Source organism: Pithys albifrons, chromosome 28 (assembly GCF_047495875.1).
Source record: "Pithys albifrons albifrons isolate INPA30051 chromosome 28, PitAlb_v1, whole genome shotgun sequence".
Taxonomy (NCBI): domain Eukaryota; kingdom Metazoa; phylum Chordata; class Aves; order Passeriformes; family Thamnophilidae; genus Pithys; species Pithys albifrons.
Genome location: NC_092485.1, coordinates 2501797 through 2518423, shown reverse-complemented (window position 1 = coordinate 2518423; position 16627 = coordinate 2501797). Strand labels below are relative to the sequence as shown.

The 16627-nt window shown below is 45.0% G+C and overlaps 1 protein-coding gene across 2 annotated transcripts in view; it reads right to left on the bottom strand.

Annotated features, from left to right (window-relative positions):
* TRIM33 (tripartite motif containing 33) overlaps window positions 1–16627 on the bottom strand; it is a 40395-nt gene that overhangs the window by 11131 nt on the left and 12637 nt on the right. For both annotated transcript variants that reach the window (XM_071578491.1, XM_071578492.1), the window contains exons 2-14: window positions 16121–16239; window positions 15279–15426; window positions 12989–13121; window positions 11109–11225; window positions 8750–8864; window positions 7509–7655; window positions 5905–6022; window positions 4432–4676; window positions 4042–4206; window positions 3060–3260; window positions 1706–1838; window positions 561–624; window positions 117–276 (exon numbers count right to left, since the gene is read on the bottom strand). In XM_071578491.1, the coding sequence (XP_071434592.1) occupies window positions 117–276; window positions 561–624; window positions 1706–1838; window positions 3060–3260; window positions 4042–4206; window positions 4432–4676; window positions 5905–6022; window positions 7509–7655; window positions 8750–8864; window positions 11109–11225; window positions 12989–13121; window positions 15279–15426; window positions 16121–16239 (1865 nt within the window). The remainder of the gene's footprint in view (window positions 1–116; window positions 277–560; window positions 625–1705; window positions 1839–3059; window positions 3261–4041; window positions 4207–4431; window positions 4677–5904; window positions 6023–7508; window positions 7656–8749; window positions 8865–11108; window positions 11226–12988; window positions 13122–15278; window positions 15427–16120; window positions 16240–16627) is intronic.

Sequence of the window (16627 nt, the reverse complement as noted above, 5' to 3'; positions counted from 1 at the left end):
AGGGACAAAACACCTCTCAGAATGAAGCCTAAAACTGCCTTTCTTTTTTTAATTTCCAAATTCTTAAAAAAGCTGCTGGGAAAACCACAACGTACTGTTGCATAAACTAACTTTACCATGCAAGCACTTCTTCTGCCATCCTCTGTCTTCTCCTGTTTCACTGTTCCTGAGAAGCTGCAGATCTCTTCCTCTGTGCCAGGCTCTTGCTTTACTTTCACTTGGTCAGCCTTGAAGTTCAGACCAGTTTTCTCAGCAGTTCTGCCCGAGGAGCCACAGCTACAAAGACATCAGCACATAAGTAAGAGGAAAAATCATCAGGGCAGAGAAATTTAGGCAACTGCTTCCCAAATGAAAGGCAAAGAATGTCAGAACATAAACCAGCTCTAGTTTACAACAGCACAGAACCACAGTGAAGGAAAAAGAATTATAAATATTCATGTAAACATTCTTATACTACTGAGTCATAGTTATATCAAAGCCCTGCTAACCCAGTGCTAATTGCTTTCTGAACTCTTCCTGGCTGATTTTTCAGCCTGGCACTGTCAGTGTGACACACTCACCTTCCTCTGCTCCCTGTGCTGGAGGTACTGGGAGGCCTCACAGGAGTGTGGGAGTTGGATAAACCTGCAAAGGAGCAGCACAGAAGTTGACTTGGCACAAATTCCCGTTGTGCAGTACAATGACTAGTGTTGAGTAACACCAGAAATGCTGGGAGGATATTCTAATTTAATGGGTCACCTAAGTCAGCTGTTCTCTGAGCCATTTGGTAAGAACAAATTAAACAAAGACAACACACGGTTGTTATGAGACCCAGTAATTATTTCACCTAATCTAAACAGCACTAAAGCCTTCAGCCCATCATGCCCTCAAATCTTATCCACCAATTAAGTCCAATAAGCAGACTCTGCAAGGTTTGCAGGAGGGTTTTGAGGAAGTAAGACCCCCCTGCTGCACCCACACACCCACCCACAGCACCCTGCAACAGTCCTGGAGAGAAGCCCAAGAGAAACAAATATGAAATCCCAGAATGGTTTGGGTGGGAAGAGACATCAAAGCTCAGCCAGTGCCACCCCCTGCCATGGGCAGGGACACTTCCCACCAGCCCAGGTTGCTCCAAGTTTATCCAACCTGGCCTTGGACCCTTCCAGGGATGGGGCAGCCACAGCTTCTCTGGGCACCTGTGCCAGGGCCTGCCCACCCTCACAAGGAGGAATTCCTTCCTAATGACTGAAATCATCTTCTTACCAATAGAAAGGGACATTTTCAATATTTAAACAACTCACTATTAGCTATTGGTGACTGGATTTATTCACATTCATACCAAGAGCTCTACCATTAACTGGTTGTCCTCAGAATGGCCCTGCTCCAGTGACTGTTGGGTGTATTTCTGTGACTGAATTTAATTCCCAAACCTCAGAATGGTCTGATCAGTCACCATTTGGGACAGGAACTGAACTGTGTCCTCTGATGTAAAAGGATTGTGGTAGCACAGGACAAAAACATTGTCTCTACATCTGGAATCCTTCATTCATGGGCTGGCAGCTTGTTATTAGACAGACATTCCTGAAGGAGGGTAAAGTTTAAGTTTCTGGATGAATCTATTTCTGAGCAAAATTAATTTTAAATCCAACATCACTTCCCTTTTGGCAGGAAATGGGAGGCAATTATTTTTAACTTAAATATCAGAAACACCCATCACATTTACCTGATGAGCCTGGAGACAGAGCTGAAGGTCCTGGGGAGGGATTCATGGTACTCGTGGGCTGGGGGGGCAGGTGGCTGCCTGTGATGTATCTGCTTAGCAGGTTATCTAAACTATTGGAACCAGCATCTTCAAGCTAAGAAGGAAAACCAGAAATCTCATCAGAGAGGTCTAATTCAAGTTCCATAACAGTTCCACATCTTTAAACTGTGATCTGTGTTTTTACTGGGATTGTTCACTTGCCCTTCAAGGACTCAGGACAGCAGCAAACACTTTTATCAGTTTTATACAGAGATCAGGTTTTCAAATCAGAAATTTAAAGTAAGATCTTTCAAAAGCTCCTAAATCAGAGCTGTTCTCAGGCTGCACTTACTCCAAACTTTCTGGTTCCCAGATGCTCAGTGTTAGTCATGAACTACCAGATTACTGATGTTGCAAGAGTTATTCCACAATTAAGAAATTAAGGGAAATCATGAACTTGTTTTTCCTTAGTGTGATGGGAAATCTCCCTCCCATTCACTCTTCACACAGATTTCAGTATCTGTCAATCCCAAGGAAACAGGGACCCTATTGCTGTAACTGCAACCCAGCAACACTGCAAATAATGTGTCTGAAACACACTGTATGCAAGTTTTAATGACTGTGGAAGAAACCTGAAGGACCAACAGCTTCCTGTCTTCTAAATCCAACTAAAATCCACACAGCTTTTACATGAACAGGTATAAAAAAAAAGAGAATCCTGCATCTGTTACCCTCAGGAACATCACAGAGAAGCTCCAGGCAACTTCAACCCTGAATAAATCACCATTCAGAGCACTCAAAATACATGACTATTCAATTACCCCAGTGATATCTACTGTCACTGTTCAATATTCTAGTGATATCTTCCTTAGCTAGTCTAGTGGTATCTCTCACAACTATTCTAGTCATATCTTAACTATTCAACCATTCCAGTGATATCTTCCTTAACTATTCAACTCTTCTAGTGGTATCTTCCTTAACTATTCAACTCTTCTAGTGGTATCTTCCTTAACTATTCAACTATTCCAGTGATATTTTCCACAAATGTTTAACTATTCCAGGAACATCTTCTCACTGGATGGTGTTGTGGAAGAAAGGAAACCAACACAGTACTTGGGGTTAATTAGTCTGAATTTTCCTACAGGACACACTTTAAATACTGATTAGTCTGAAGGCTGAGAGGTGGAGCAGGTCAGGCTTATGGACACAACAAGCCCAAGGGAAGGGCTGAAGATTTTAATTTCTAATTACAATTTTATCATCCCACAGACACATATTGGTAACCAAATGAAAAAAAATAGAAGGCAAATGAGATGACTGAGTGGTCCCCACTGACCTGGATGGGTGGGATGTCTGGCAGGGAGGGCAGGTTCTCCGGGTTGGTCACCGAGGGGATGAGCTCGATGGCGGCGATGGACGGGCTGGTGGGGCCACGGTTGGCGCTGGCCATGGTGGCCGTGGTGGGGCTGGTGGGGTTGATGGTGGTGTTGTGCACTGAGACCACTGGGAAAGGCCCTGCATGGCCAGGGTTGGAGTGCTGCAGGGAGAGAGCAGAGAGCAGGGTTGAGTCACACTGGGGGACAGACCCAGACTGGGTGAGAACACAAACCCACGTCTATCGGCACCACCTGACAGCACTAAATGCAAAGCAACTGCCAGTTCTCTGCACTTGGAAAGAAAAAACCCACTTTGTGTGGCCAGGGATTTGAATATACAGCACCTCCCCCACCAAAGTATTTCCATATCTTTTTTAAAGCAGTTATATACTCCAAAGACAACTTTGGAGCTCATGTGTCTCTCTACAAAGTAACTCTTTCAAGTAATATAAACTCACTTTTGATTTTTCAGTCACATTAACATTCATAATCAATTATTTTTACTCTTAATGGTATGCAGAGCTCTGCATCATGCTTCAGGTTTGAATTTAAAAACACTTTAGAGTTTGGTATAATGAAAACCCCTCAACTACATTGCTTTGAACTGTGCTATTGCTCAGTATTCTCTAAGAAACCCAAAAGCTGAACGTCACTGAAAAGCACGCAAGGAAATGTCTTTCTTCCCAGAGCTAAAATGCACTCAAGAAAATGTTTTCCTTTCCACAACTAAAATGGAATACAAATATTATATTTCACTTTAAAAGGTTTCACAAAAAAACATCACAGCATAGTACAAATTGCCACAATACAACATGCAAGATGGCAAAGTGTGTAAATGTGAGTCACAGGATGACAGAGAAACACATTTACAGCTGGGGGTACCATCTACTGGCATGAAAGGCTGGCACAAGGGCACAAATGAAGTGTGTACACAGGATATACTTGTCTTTGAAGGTGAGGTTGCATCATGGAGTACTGAGGTCCATTGTGGCGTGGGATTCCTGGGATTCGAGCAGCGTTCTGAGCCATTCTCATCTGGTGTGCTTGGAAGGCCCCACAGTTCATGTTGCCCCTCTGCATGGTCTGCATGCTGATCAACCTGGGAGGCTGCAAGGGTTGGTGGGTTTTAACATTTGTGCTTTCAACAGGGAGGAAAGAAGCCAATCTCCTGCCACAGTAGCAGAACTATGAGCAACACAACATCAAGCAAAGCCAAGAGCTGTCACATTAAACTACGTCAAATTTCAAAAGATTTAAGTTTACAAACTGCTTGTGAGTTTATATTTGACAGGGCAACTTTAGTGAAGTAACAACAACATCCAGGATGTTTACCTGCTGCTGGAGGACCTGTGGGCTGCTCTGCCTGGGCACAGATGCAGATGGCTGTGCCATCCTCATCTGCTGCAGCTGCTGGTGCTTTTGGGCATAGACTTGTTGCTGCATGTGCTGCAGGCGGAGCTGGGCAAGATTGATCTGTCCTGGAGCTTTGTTGACGTGGTTTGTTCCTGGAGGGGTTTGCCCAACCACCACATTAGGAGTGTAACTAGGGGCTGGTTTATTTTCAATGACAAGGTTACCTAAACAAAGCCCAAAGAAAAGTAAACAGTTAAATCAACATCACCCAAAGGTTGATAAATGCAGAATATTCAGATGTTTTGAATGCAGTTTCCTCTACAGAAGTAAAAAAAGCAATTTAAGCTTGAAATGTCCTTTTTAAGTCTCCATAACCATATGTGAGGGAAGCAAAAACAAGACCACAAGAAGAAATTGCAAAATTAAAAACATGATTTGTGAGGAAAGAGTGAAAGAACTGGAGGTGCAGAGTCTGAAAGCCAAGACAGGCAGAGATGAATTCTCTGTGTTCACAACAGAAGGACAACACGAGAAACAAACTAGAAAATGAACATGCTGAGCATAAAGTTTCTATACCTACGGAAGCAAAGCCTGGGAAGAGGTATTTGGGTGACAGTGGAGTGTCCCACCACTGAGTGACTAAGAACAGGTTACAGAAACATGACACAAAACACTGCTATGGGCAAGCCCTGCCTTGCTAAAATGCAATGGCCCATGTTACTTCTCTGCATGGAAAAGGCAAAAATTTTAGATTTGACTGTTAACAGGTACTCATTGGAATCTCCATGTTCCTTTTTTACAGGGATGGAGTTTCCTTTCTGCTTCCTTTTCTCCCTCCTTGACTGAAGACAGGAGCAGCACAGCCTGGGGAGTGGACTTGGAGCAGGAAGTGAGTACACAACAGCTGGTCTTTTTGTCAATTTTCTGTTACATTTTTATCCAACAGAGAAGTTCACAGGCAGGTGCTGTCAGCTCTCACTGTGCTCTCCCCTCTCTAGCTCCCCTCCCTCTTCTCTCATTCGAAAACCTGTACTTTGCAAAGTGTAAGTGATTAATATACTGGAACTGGCACAGGTTGGGCAGAGAAGCTGTGGCTGCTCCATCCCTGGAAGTGTCCAAGGCCAGGCTGGACAGGGCTTGAAGCAACATGGACTGGCGGGACGTGTCCCTGCCCATGGCAGAGGGTGGAACAAGATGAGTTTTAATGTCCCTTCCAACCCAAACCATTCCAGGATAAGGGCCAATCCTAGAACCATTCCCACAGGTTCCCAAAATTCCTTGAGAAAGCTTTGCTACTGAAAAGAGCAGAGCAGATAAAGAGGATTATGTCAAGAGTTTTGTTCTCCTGCATTAAGAGAAGCACTGCACTCCAACTCATCCATGCTGGGTGAACACCCCCAGCCCCACCAAGTTTTTCAAGCACCACAGAACAAACCAATCCAGTTTTCTCACCCAAATTGACAACATTCTTGGCCCAGAAGGTGGGGTCGCAGTGGAAGCGAATTGCTCCGTTGGCAGCTGGCACAGGGTCACATCTGGCCTTCAAAATGTGCCTCAGCTGGAATGTTATCTGAGGGAAAGCAAGAACAGGTTGGTGTGATGAAGAAATAAACAATGAGGACGCTAAGAAGTGTGCATTGCCCAGAGTTTAGGCTGTGGAACACCAACAAGGACTGGCAAGAGCAAGTTTGGTTCATAGCGTGGTACGTTCTCAATTCTCCAGGAGAATCATTCACTCAACTCATGTTTTACTCCGAGGATTACAGAGCACACGTTGCACAACAGCAGCACTGCAATGACTCAAGGCAAACACTGAGGTGTCTTTACAGAGCTTGACCCCATTCTTTCCACAGTAATGCTCCTAAATCCTTCATTTACAAATGAAAAGTGGTGTTCAAGTTGGGAAATTTATCCCATCATTACAGAAGGGGGGTTTTAGTTTATTAAATGAAGCATGAACAACTCATTGTCTCTGCCTTGAATGTACTCTGGTGAAGCTGCAACAATACTCAGACAATCTTCTGACTAATCATCCTCTGAACTGCACAGCCCAGTCTGTGCAGCCACACGAGCAGGCTGAGGGCACTTGGTTTGTCCAGCCTGAAGGAGCCTGAGGTCAGTCCTCAGTGGGGTCTGCAGCTTCCTCCTGAGGGGCAGCTCCAACCTGTGCTCTGTGTCAGCAGGGACAAGACCCAGGGAATGGCTGGAGCTGTGCCAGGGCAGGGTTAGGTTGGATCTCAGGAAAAGGCTTTTCCCCCAGAGGGTGGTGGACACTGAACAGGCTCCCCAGGGCAGTGGGCATGGCCTCAAGGCTGACAGAACTCAAGGGATGTTTGAACAACAGGACAGGGTGGGATTGCTGGCGTGTCTGTGCAGGGCCAGGAGTTGGACTCGATGATCCAGGTGGTTTTCCTCCTGCTCAGGATATTCTGTGATTCTGTGATTCTACTCAACAGGGATAAGTTGCTTGGTAGGGACGGGTGCTTGGCAGGGATCAGCAAGGATGGGGTGCTCAGTAAAGATGGGGTGCTTGGCAGGGATCTTGGCAGGGATGGGTGCTCAGCAAGGATGGGATCTTGGCAGGGATGGGGTGGTCAGCAGGGATGGGGTGGTCGGCAGGGATGGGGTGGTCGGCAGGGATGGGGTGGTCGGCAGGGATGGGGTGGTCGGCAGGGATGGGGTGGTCGGCAGGGATGGGGTGGTCGGCAGGGATGGGGTGGTCGGCAGGGATGGGGTGGTCGGCAGGGATGGGGTGGTCGGCAGGGATGGGGTGGTCGGCAGGGATGGGGTGGTCGGCAGGGATGGGGTGGTCGGCAGGGATGGGGTGGTCGGCAGGGATCTTGGCAGGGATGGGTGCTCAGCAAGGATGGGATCTTGGCAGGGATGGGATGGTCATCAAGGATGGGGTGGTCAGCAAGGATGGGGTGTTCGGACAACACTCTCAGGGACAGGGTGGGATTGTTGGGGTGTCTGTGCAGGGCCAGGGGCTGCACTGGGTGATCCTGTGAGCCCTTCCAGCTGAGGCCATGGAGGAGCCCAAGGCAGGGGTGCCTCACCAGCCGTTTGCTGTAGAGCAGGGCGGTGCTGCTGCCGCTCGCGATCGCCCAGTTCGTGAAGTTCATCACGTGCTTCACTTGTCGGGACAGCCCCGTGATGTCGTTCTGCTGCTGTATTAACTTCATCTGTCTCTCCTTTGTTACATTCTACAAAGAAACAAAAACTTGATTACAATGGGGGGTTTCAGATTCAGGAGGGAAATGGAAACTGCTGTCACAGTCCTTGGAGCAAAAGGAAAGTGTCCCAAGCAGAGCAGCTTTTCCTAATGCTCAGGGTGCCAAAACCATCAATAATTCCCTATTATTCCATTCCACCATTCTTCCCAGAGGTATCAAAGTGCAGGGATGGCTGTGGGCTCAAAGAAGAGCCTCTGCTTTATCCCAGAAAAGCATCAACAACTAAAACAAGACCAGTTTCTTTCTCGTGCTGCCAAGACACAGCAATGAAGAACTGGGGGAGCAATTTTCTACCTTGTAACAAACACCAGGCAATCAAGAAAAGCCAAAATTCATGTAATTTAAAATTATTTCTTTTACTCGTGATCAAATTATCTTTTTTCTTCCAGGAATATTCCATTTCCTTGTCACATAATTGTTCCTTAAGCAGAAAAAAATCTATTGTAATTCACTTGATCTTAAATTTTTCAGTCCCCACCATGGCAGATCAGCCCTATGCAGTGAACTGACTTCTTATGATGGATTTCCTCCCTTCAGACAAAGAAAGTAATAATAAGTTAAATTTTCATGGATTTTAATAAAAGTCAGGATATAATTATTATTCAGGATGTGCTCTCTGGAAAGGATGTTTAAAGTCATTGTCTCCTTCATTATTCCAAACTATATAATTTTAAATACCAGCATTGCACCTTAATATATAAATATACAAGACTGTTGTGTCTGTTCTTACCTGAACCTCAAAAAGCTGTTTGAGGAAAAGACTAAATTACACACACCTCAGAGTTAGATTGGAATACAGAAATATGACAGACAACATGAAAAGGAGATTTTCAGACAGTCCTTTATGTGAGTCTGATTTGGAATATGAGGCATAGACATAAAAGTAAAGGAGCCACAGGCTCCAGTGAAAGGATAACCAAGAGATTAAACCCCACCACACTACTCAGGGGCAGTATTAGTATTGTAACATCTGCAGTCACACCAAACAAACTGTTTTCAAACACGTGGGTTCCTAAGAAGGGACTGGAAACTCAACACCACCATGTCTTTCCTCTCCACTGTACCTCGAGGTGCTGCAGGAGAGATTTGCCCTTTTTGTTGATCTCATTGATGAGGGTGAATATTGCCACTTTGATTTCCTGTTCCACTCGTTTGTTCGTTTCATGGACTTCTTTTATCCTAAAATAAAAGGAGAAATGTGTGGTCAGACAATTCACTTTACACCCAAGACAAATTCACTTATTTTACTTCAAATGACATGAAACAGTCCTTGTATTTGTACACTTTATATCTTTATACACACACAGAAACACCCAGCCATGATCATGTGTCTGTGCATACACAAATTTATCTCCATATCATGTGTCTCTCACTCTGAAGATTTATATATGAAGATTTAAACTTTTAAGCTTGTCCATATTAACCAGAAAGGTGGTCAACCCTAAATTTTGGATGGATTCCTCCACCCTTTGCAACAGAAAGCTTTACATACCTGTAATCAATACACTATCAGGATATAAATGTTTCATTAATTATTTGCCTGCCATTATTCTTAATTCTTCTCTTGTGCTTTACTACAACTGCCTGTCAGTTTTTTATACTCACATCTTTTCAGCATTTCCATCACTGTTGTTTTTCCTCAGTTTTAGTGTCACTTTTTGCAGCTTCTTCAGACTCCAGCAAATCAGCCCGAGCTCTGCCCACAGAATTTCTTCAACTCCAGTGCAAATTCTGGATTTATTTGATCCTGTGTTGCCTTAACCTAATGCCAACATCACACTGCAGGAGGATTCTTACTCTCTTACAGGAGTCAGGGCACAACACCTTGCCATGAGCCAGTGGAAAGACTTAACCTGTCCTTTTTTAAGGGGGTTCTCTGTCACAAGATTTGCAAACTGCTGCACTTGGGATGTCCTTCAGGCTGGTATGACCAACACCCACTGCCTGACCATCTCCACTGTTGGGGTCAAAGGCCCTTCAATTTAACGCCCCTTGGCCACATGAGGTTTTTTGTGACAGCACAACCTGATCTACTCCAAAGAACATTCAACCAACTCCTCATGAATTCCACACCATCCACCTTTGGCTTTAGCACCCAACAATTATTCCAGGAGGCAGCTGTTCCTTCAACACCTTTCTGCTCCACAAAGGCAATTTCATACCAGCTGCCAGCACTGACAACACACTGACAAGGTATTGCACTGACTGCAACACTTTTCTTTTAATTTCCTGAAGTGTTTATGATGATGGAATGCCAAGTCAACAAAGCCATGGAATGCCAAGTCAGAGTAAACTGGTGTCTCACCTGTCCCAACCCTCTGGCTCAGCAGAAAATCATGATCTTTACCCAACCCAACCAAATGTTTCAGAAATTCCCTGGATTTTCACTCAGGTCAGAAACTCTTGGGGAAAGCCCCACCATTACAATGTGTTACTCATAAATGCATCATCCATTCCTGCCCTTGGATTCTCCCCAGAGAATCTTTTGTGACTCTTCTTGAGCTTTCAGTTCAATTATTTCCTACGTAACTGGGTTTCTGTCTCTCCAAGAGTGTACAAGTTCTATGCTCCACATTGGTGGTGCCTTTTGGGTTTCTTCAAAGACTTTCATACCCAACTAGGACATGAAAACTTCCATTTTCATTGTTTCCACCTTCACCCATCTGCCTCTGCCATGTGATATGTTCTCCTGCCCTTACACTCTTTTTATGGTACCACAAGGAGTTAAAAATTTGCATCAGAACTTCTGCGGTGCTTGTCCTTCTGCCCTTGTACTTTCCACCTCCAGATGATGTGTCATTTTGCAAATGACTTGAAAGTTGCAGAAGGCTCATAAAACCACCCAGAATCACCGTGGAATTCCCTGAGCTGCAGCACAACCACGTCACACTGGGGGTGAAAAGCCAGCAGAGATCACGTGCTCTGTCTCCATTTGCAGTATTTAATGTGAGGATGAATTTAAGCCACGCTGGAAATGTGCAGTTAAGCTGCATAAAAAACCCCAAACAACCCCCCCCAAACCAACCACAACTTCCTATTCAAACTGAAACCAAGTTTTTTGTTATAGTTAGCAGAGGCATTCACATGAAATAAAAATGTTTCAGTATTTCAACCCTTTTGTCACCTCTCAAAGCAGAAACCATAACATGGGTTCCCTTGCCTTTTGTATTCCTTTTTTTCCCCTCCTCCTTCTCAAAGGTGCCACATCTTTTGTTTTTGCCACAAAAGACATAACCTCTGGCATTTTTTCTTGTAACAACTTCCAACAGTCTTGCAGGGGAAAAAAACATTATAAAAATTAATTAAGTCCAATACAACTAAAGGTACAGAACCAACTCAAACACGTGTTTCTAATCCCATCACTCATCTTGCTGTGATTCAGTAAAAAGGCAATGGAAGGGTTAATCATTTTGGGGAACTTACCTATTCTGAACTTGGGCAGCTGCAAAATTTACATAATTCTTCTTCTCAAGAAGTTTGGCCAACAGGTTCTCAATTGCACCCTTCTGGTTCTGAAAAGCCTCTTCCAGAAACTGGTACCTTTGGAGCACAAGGAGAAGACACCAATTACCAAGGAGCAATGGGCTGAAGCACAGGCTTCCCAATTTGGGTGTAAAACTATAAAATTTTGACAAAATATGACAAAACACTCAGAAAAATCAGACTCTGCATATGCTGATCAGTCTGAAAAATGTTTAAGTGCTGAAAAAATCCTTTTCTGGTGTCCAGAAGACTGACCCTCTCTGGGAAACATCAATTCCAACCACACTGCATCATTTCCCAGGATAGCAAGCTATGGAACAGCAGCTCAAGGAGAAACCTCAGAGTCTGATGAGGAAAATGCACTGGTAGCTTAAACACACATTAAAGGATCACTGTAATAAAGGATTCTCTTCTTTTCTGGAAAGGCACATGGAAGTAGAACATGATCCATCTGTTAATCCATTAGTAATATGCACAAACCAGATGCAAAGCAGTGGTGCAGTGGCTGACAAAAACATATTTATCCCCAGATTCTCTATTAGGACACTGAAAAATACTTGTTCAGACATTCAAACAGCTGTAGAACAGAGCTCCTAAAGAGCACGAAGTTTTATTGTATCTTAAGAAGTTCCAACTTTTCCTGGCAGTGAACAGACAGATTCAGGATTTCTTTTTATCTGGAATGAGGTAACAGCTTTCAACCAACTAAAACTAAACCATTTCCCCCCTCTGTACTGGAAGAATATATTAATCTACAAGTAAAAATTTAGACTTTCCTTTACAAAATTCCCCCAAACTGAAAGGCTGTTGCACAATAAAACATGCCCTTTCAAAAAAATCACCTCACTTGGGACTCACTGCAGCACTTTTGCTTCTTCACAGCACCACGTGCTCAGGGCTGGAGGAATTTCCACTCCTGAACAGTGACAGCTCTGGGAAAAGTTCACACCTCAACCACACCAGAGCTCCTCAAGCCCATGTTGGTCTGACTTGGCAAAGCTCAATCAACTGATCAATTGACACGAAGTTCAACAGGAGCCAACAGTGTGCCCAGGTGGCCAAGAAGGCCAATGGGATCCTGGCCTGGATCCAAACTAGCGTGACCAGCAGGCCCAGGGCAGTGACCCTTCCCCTGGACTCTGCCTTGGGGAGGCCACACCTTGAGTGTTGTGTTCAGTTCTGGGCCCCTCAGGTCAGGAAAGAGATTGAGGGGCTGGAGTGGGGCCATAGAAGAGCAACGAGGCTGGAGAAGGGACTGGAGCACAAGTGCTGTGGGGAGAGGCTGAGGGAGCTGGGGATGTTCAGCCTGGAGAAGAGGAGGCTCAGAGGTGACCTCAGCACTGTCTGGAACTGCCTGAAGGGAAGTTCTGGCCAGGTGGGGGTTGGTCTCTTCTCCCAGGCACTCAGCAATAGGACAAGGGGGCATGATGGGCTCAAGCTCTGCCAGGGGAAATTGAAGTTGGAGAGCAGAAAAAAATTCTTTGCAGAGAGAGTGCTCAGGCATTGGAATGGGCTGCCCAGAGAGGGGGTGGATTCCCCATCCCTGGAGGTTTTTCAGCTGAGCTTGGCCATGGCACTGAGTGCCATGATCTGGTAAAGGGACTGGAGTTGGCCCAAGGGTTGGACTTGGTGATCTCAGAGGTCTTTTCCAACACAATCCATTCTATGATTCTATGATCAAGTTTTCAACACCCCACACAGGTTCTGCTCTGTTTCAGTTCAACGAGGAGCAAATGTAACAATATTTATCACTGGTTTTACATGGTTGCCATTCCATTCCCTGAGCCCAGCATGGGAATGAAGAATGGGAATGTTTGTACCTGTGCTCTTTGTGCTCCAGTAACTGGCAGTCTCTGCATGTCAGCCTGTCACAGGTCTCACAGAAAAGCTTTAGCTGCTCTTGTTTGTGGACAGGACAGAAAACAGGACGCTGGCCAGATGCTCCCACGGCCTCTGTTTTTAAAAAAGAAACCATTGGTGCATTTTAAAATAAAATTGGGACAACCTGAAGAGCAAAACTACTGATTTCCAAGTTAAGTAACAAGGAAGAACTCACAAAGACAACTCCAGATCTGTTCTCACTCTGAAGTTGCTGTGAATACTTAAGGTCAGTGATTGGATTTAATGATCTTCGAGGTCTTTCCCAACCTTAATGACTTCATGATTTACAGTGCCAGTGGTTTACAGCTGTTCCCAATTTATTCAAGGAGAAGGAATTCCTCTCCCAAGCACCCAAAGGACTCTCCCTGGCCCTGTGAGAATGTCCCTCTGCACACAAACAGCAGTGTAGATGTGCTTAAAGATTCAACTCCACACAATTCCAGCTCTGACACACCCACGGATGGATCAGACTCTCAGACCTTTTTACTGTCAAGCATCCATAGGTTTTCTAAGTTATCCCCTCAAAACCTTTACACACCTTATTAAGTCAGACACAACTAAGAGGTAACTGCAAAGCAAACACTGTCTGTGTGAAGAGTTACTCAAACCCCACCTAAACTGCTTCAATTTTCCACTTGAGCAAATATCCATGTGAAAAAATAGTTCTGAGTTTCCTAAAAAGCTCTACATGTTCTTCTAAAGATATTTTGAGTTTAGCAAAGAGGGAAGTAGCCTCTGCAAGACACAGCAGGTGGGGTTTAAAACAGTGATGTCTCCCTCAGTCTCTGAAGCTTGTTATATCATACAGGTTATTGTAAATAAAGACAGCTGATGAATCTACATTTGACACTCATTAAGAGAAATTTAAAGTCTGCAGGACACATCTGTGAGTTTTAAGAAAAAGAAAAAATAATGACCAGCCCTTCCTTACAATCAGGATAAATAAAATTGCTGATAGAAAGTTTATTTTATAGGAACACTCATTTTTCAGCATCTTCCCAGTCAGGTTAGCAAAGGGAAAGCTGAGCTGTAATATCATCGTGACAGTTACAATTTAGCACTCCTTGGAAAAAAACATCAGTAATTCTTTGTCAGGCCCTGTAATTTGATTTAATTTAAGGGTTTCTCATCTATCAGGCTCAATACATTTAAACTTAAAAGGGTAATATTTCTTATTAGAAAATATTCATTAAGATATACAGAGAAACCTCTCCAAAAATGAAGTTTATTTGCTACAGTGAAGGAAATAACATCCTTGTCTAAAAGAACTAAACTCAAGAACAAAATTTCTAACTATTAGCAGGATTTTGACAGCAGTTGGCATAAAGAAAAGCAGTGTTGGAAAGGACACAAGAAAACAGTCATGAAGATCTTAATTCATTGTAAATGAAGAGAGAGAGCAAAGTGTCAAGATCTCTCTGCCTCAATATGGCCATTCTTTGTACACATCCAGACTGTGGAGAACCTACAGACCTTTAAATCAGAACTTTCAACCCATTTACAACTCAAATTTTCTGAGCTAAAATTCAGATAGACCAGACCTGCTTTGAGAACATTTTCTGTGTTACCTCAATAGGCCACAAATTAATCCAACAACAGTTTGAGAATTGCTTTCTAATAAAGCTGCACATCTGAACAAATCCCACACACACTTCACACATTAAATTTTGGTAACTAAAAGAGAGATTAGATCTAAAATAAACTCTAATTCCAGATTTACTCAGCACTATCAGGACACAATATCACACTGAATATGACTATAAGCTTATCTGTACATGTTTGTCTACTGGGAGAACTATAATTGCTCCTCATAACAAAATACAGCAAAACCTGTAATTTAATTTCCTTGCCAATGGATGAGATTATCAATATCTCAGTGCTCTCCAGATTCCAACCCCCTCCATTTAGTGACTTGTTCTAAATAGAAGGATTATTAACAATGGATCTAAATCCTTCCCAAAGGCTGCACTCTCAGCTTCTTCTGTACTCAAGGTATTTTCCACATTGGACATGAAACTGCAGAGTATGAACAAGAAGCCTAAAATCTACTTTTTACTCTGCTTTTAGAGCTACTGATTTTACACTGGTAACTTTTTACTGAACTTTTCACTGAACTTTTCCCAAACCCTTGGGGGGAAACACCAACCTTGTTGTTCCCTAAACCATCCTCCCTCTTTCTTTTCCCAGATGCCAAAGCCACCCTTCCTGCAGGCAGGACAAAGCACCCACCTGAAGACACGTCCTCTTTTTTCCTGATCATGTGATCCTTGGTGAACTTGACCCTCTGGTGGGCCTCTATGCAGGTCTTGCAGAGCCACTCTCCGCACTCCACGCAGAACCCGACGGCGCTGGCGTTGTCCTCGCAGCTGGTGCACACCTGGATGGGCACACACAGTCACCCTGGGCAGCCCCACCAGGGGCAGCAGGGCAGTTTGGGGCAGTGTAATACTTTAACCCAGGCCTTTTCCTGGTAACCAGATGCAACAAGGGAGGGGCTTGTCTCCTGGGTATTCCTTACCCATTCTTTCCCCTCCCACGGGATAAGGGGAGGGGGATAGGAAGTTTAGCTCTTGGGTTTCTGGTGAGGGTGGAGTGCAGAGGGCTCTTGGCTGCTCTCAGTCCCTTATCAGAGCCACACAGATTGGGCAAAACACGTGAGTGAGACCCCCACATGAGAGAGAGAGAGGGGCTGGCTCCCTTCTAAAAGGTGGTTAGTGGAATTGGGTTGTACTGGTTTACTCAGTGGGTGGGCGGGGGTGTTCTTTTGTACCGACTGATTTTGTTTTGTCTCTTTGTCCCCCCTGTTTTCCTCTTCCCTTTTTCCCCTCCCCTTTCCCTCTCCCTATTGTGAGTGCAAATTGTATTCATATAATTGTAGACATTCGAAGACTATACATATATATATATACACACACACACATCTACTGACTTAGCTCAGCTTCTTTCAAGTTTTTTATCCCCTCCCCATTCCTTTTCCCTGCTTTTGAGGAGCAGGGGGAGAACAAGAGAGGGGGGGAAAGTTGAGCTGGGGGGCCCAGGATGAAACCAAGACAGGGAGGGACAGGCCATACCTGCTCTGATTTCTCATCAGAGCTGCTGGGGGTCTCCGAGGTGTCCTTCACGAAGTAGTTGTCCACCAGGTCTATCTGCCGGCACTCCTGGCGACAGATGGGGCACCGGATCACGCCCACTGCAACAGAGGGATGGGGCACAGCCTGAGCAGGGACAGCAGGGCACACCCACGGGGGGCAGGAGGTGCCAGCAGGGCACACCCACGGGGGGCAGGAGGTGCCAGCAGGGCACACCCACGGGGGGCACGAGGTGCCAGCAGGGCACACCCACGGGGGGCAGGAGGTGCCAGCAGGGCACACCTACGGGGGGCACGAGGTGCCAGCAGGGCACACCCACGGGGGGCACGAGGTGCCAGCAGGGCACACCCACGGGGGGCACGAGGTGCCAGCAGGGCACACCCACGGGGGGCACGAGGTGCCAGGGAGGGACAAACATGTGACCAACAGCAAAACCAATTCTTTCACCGGCGCAACAGAACTGAACCAACCCACAGCAGTGAAACCTCC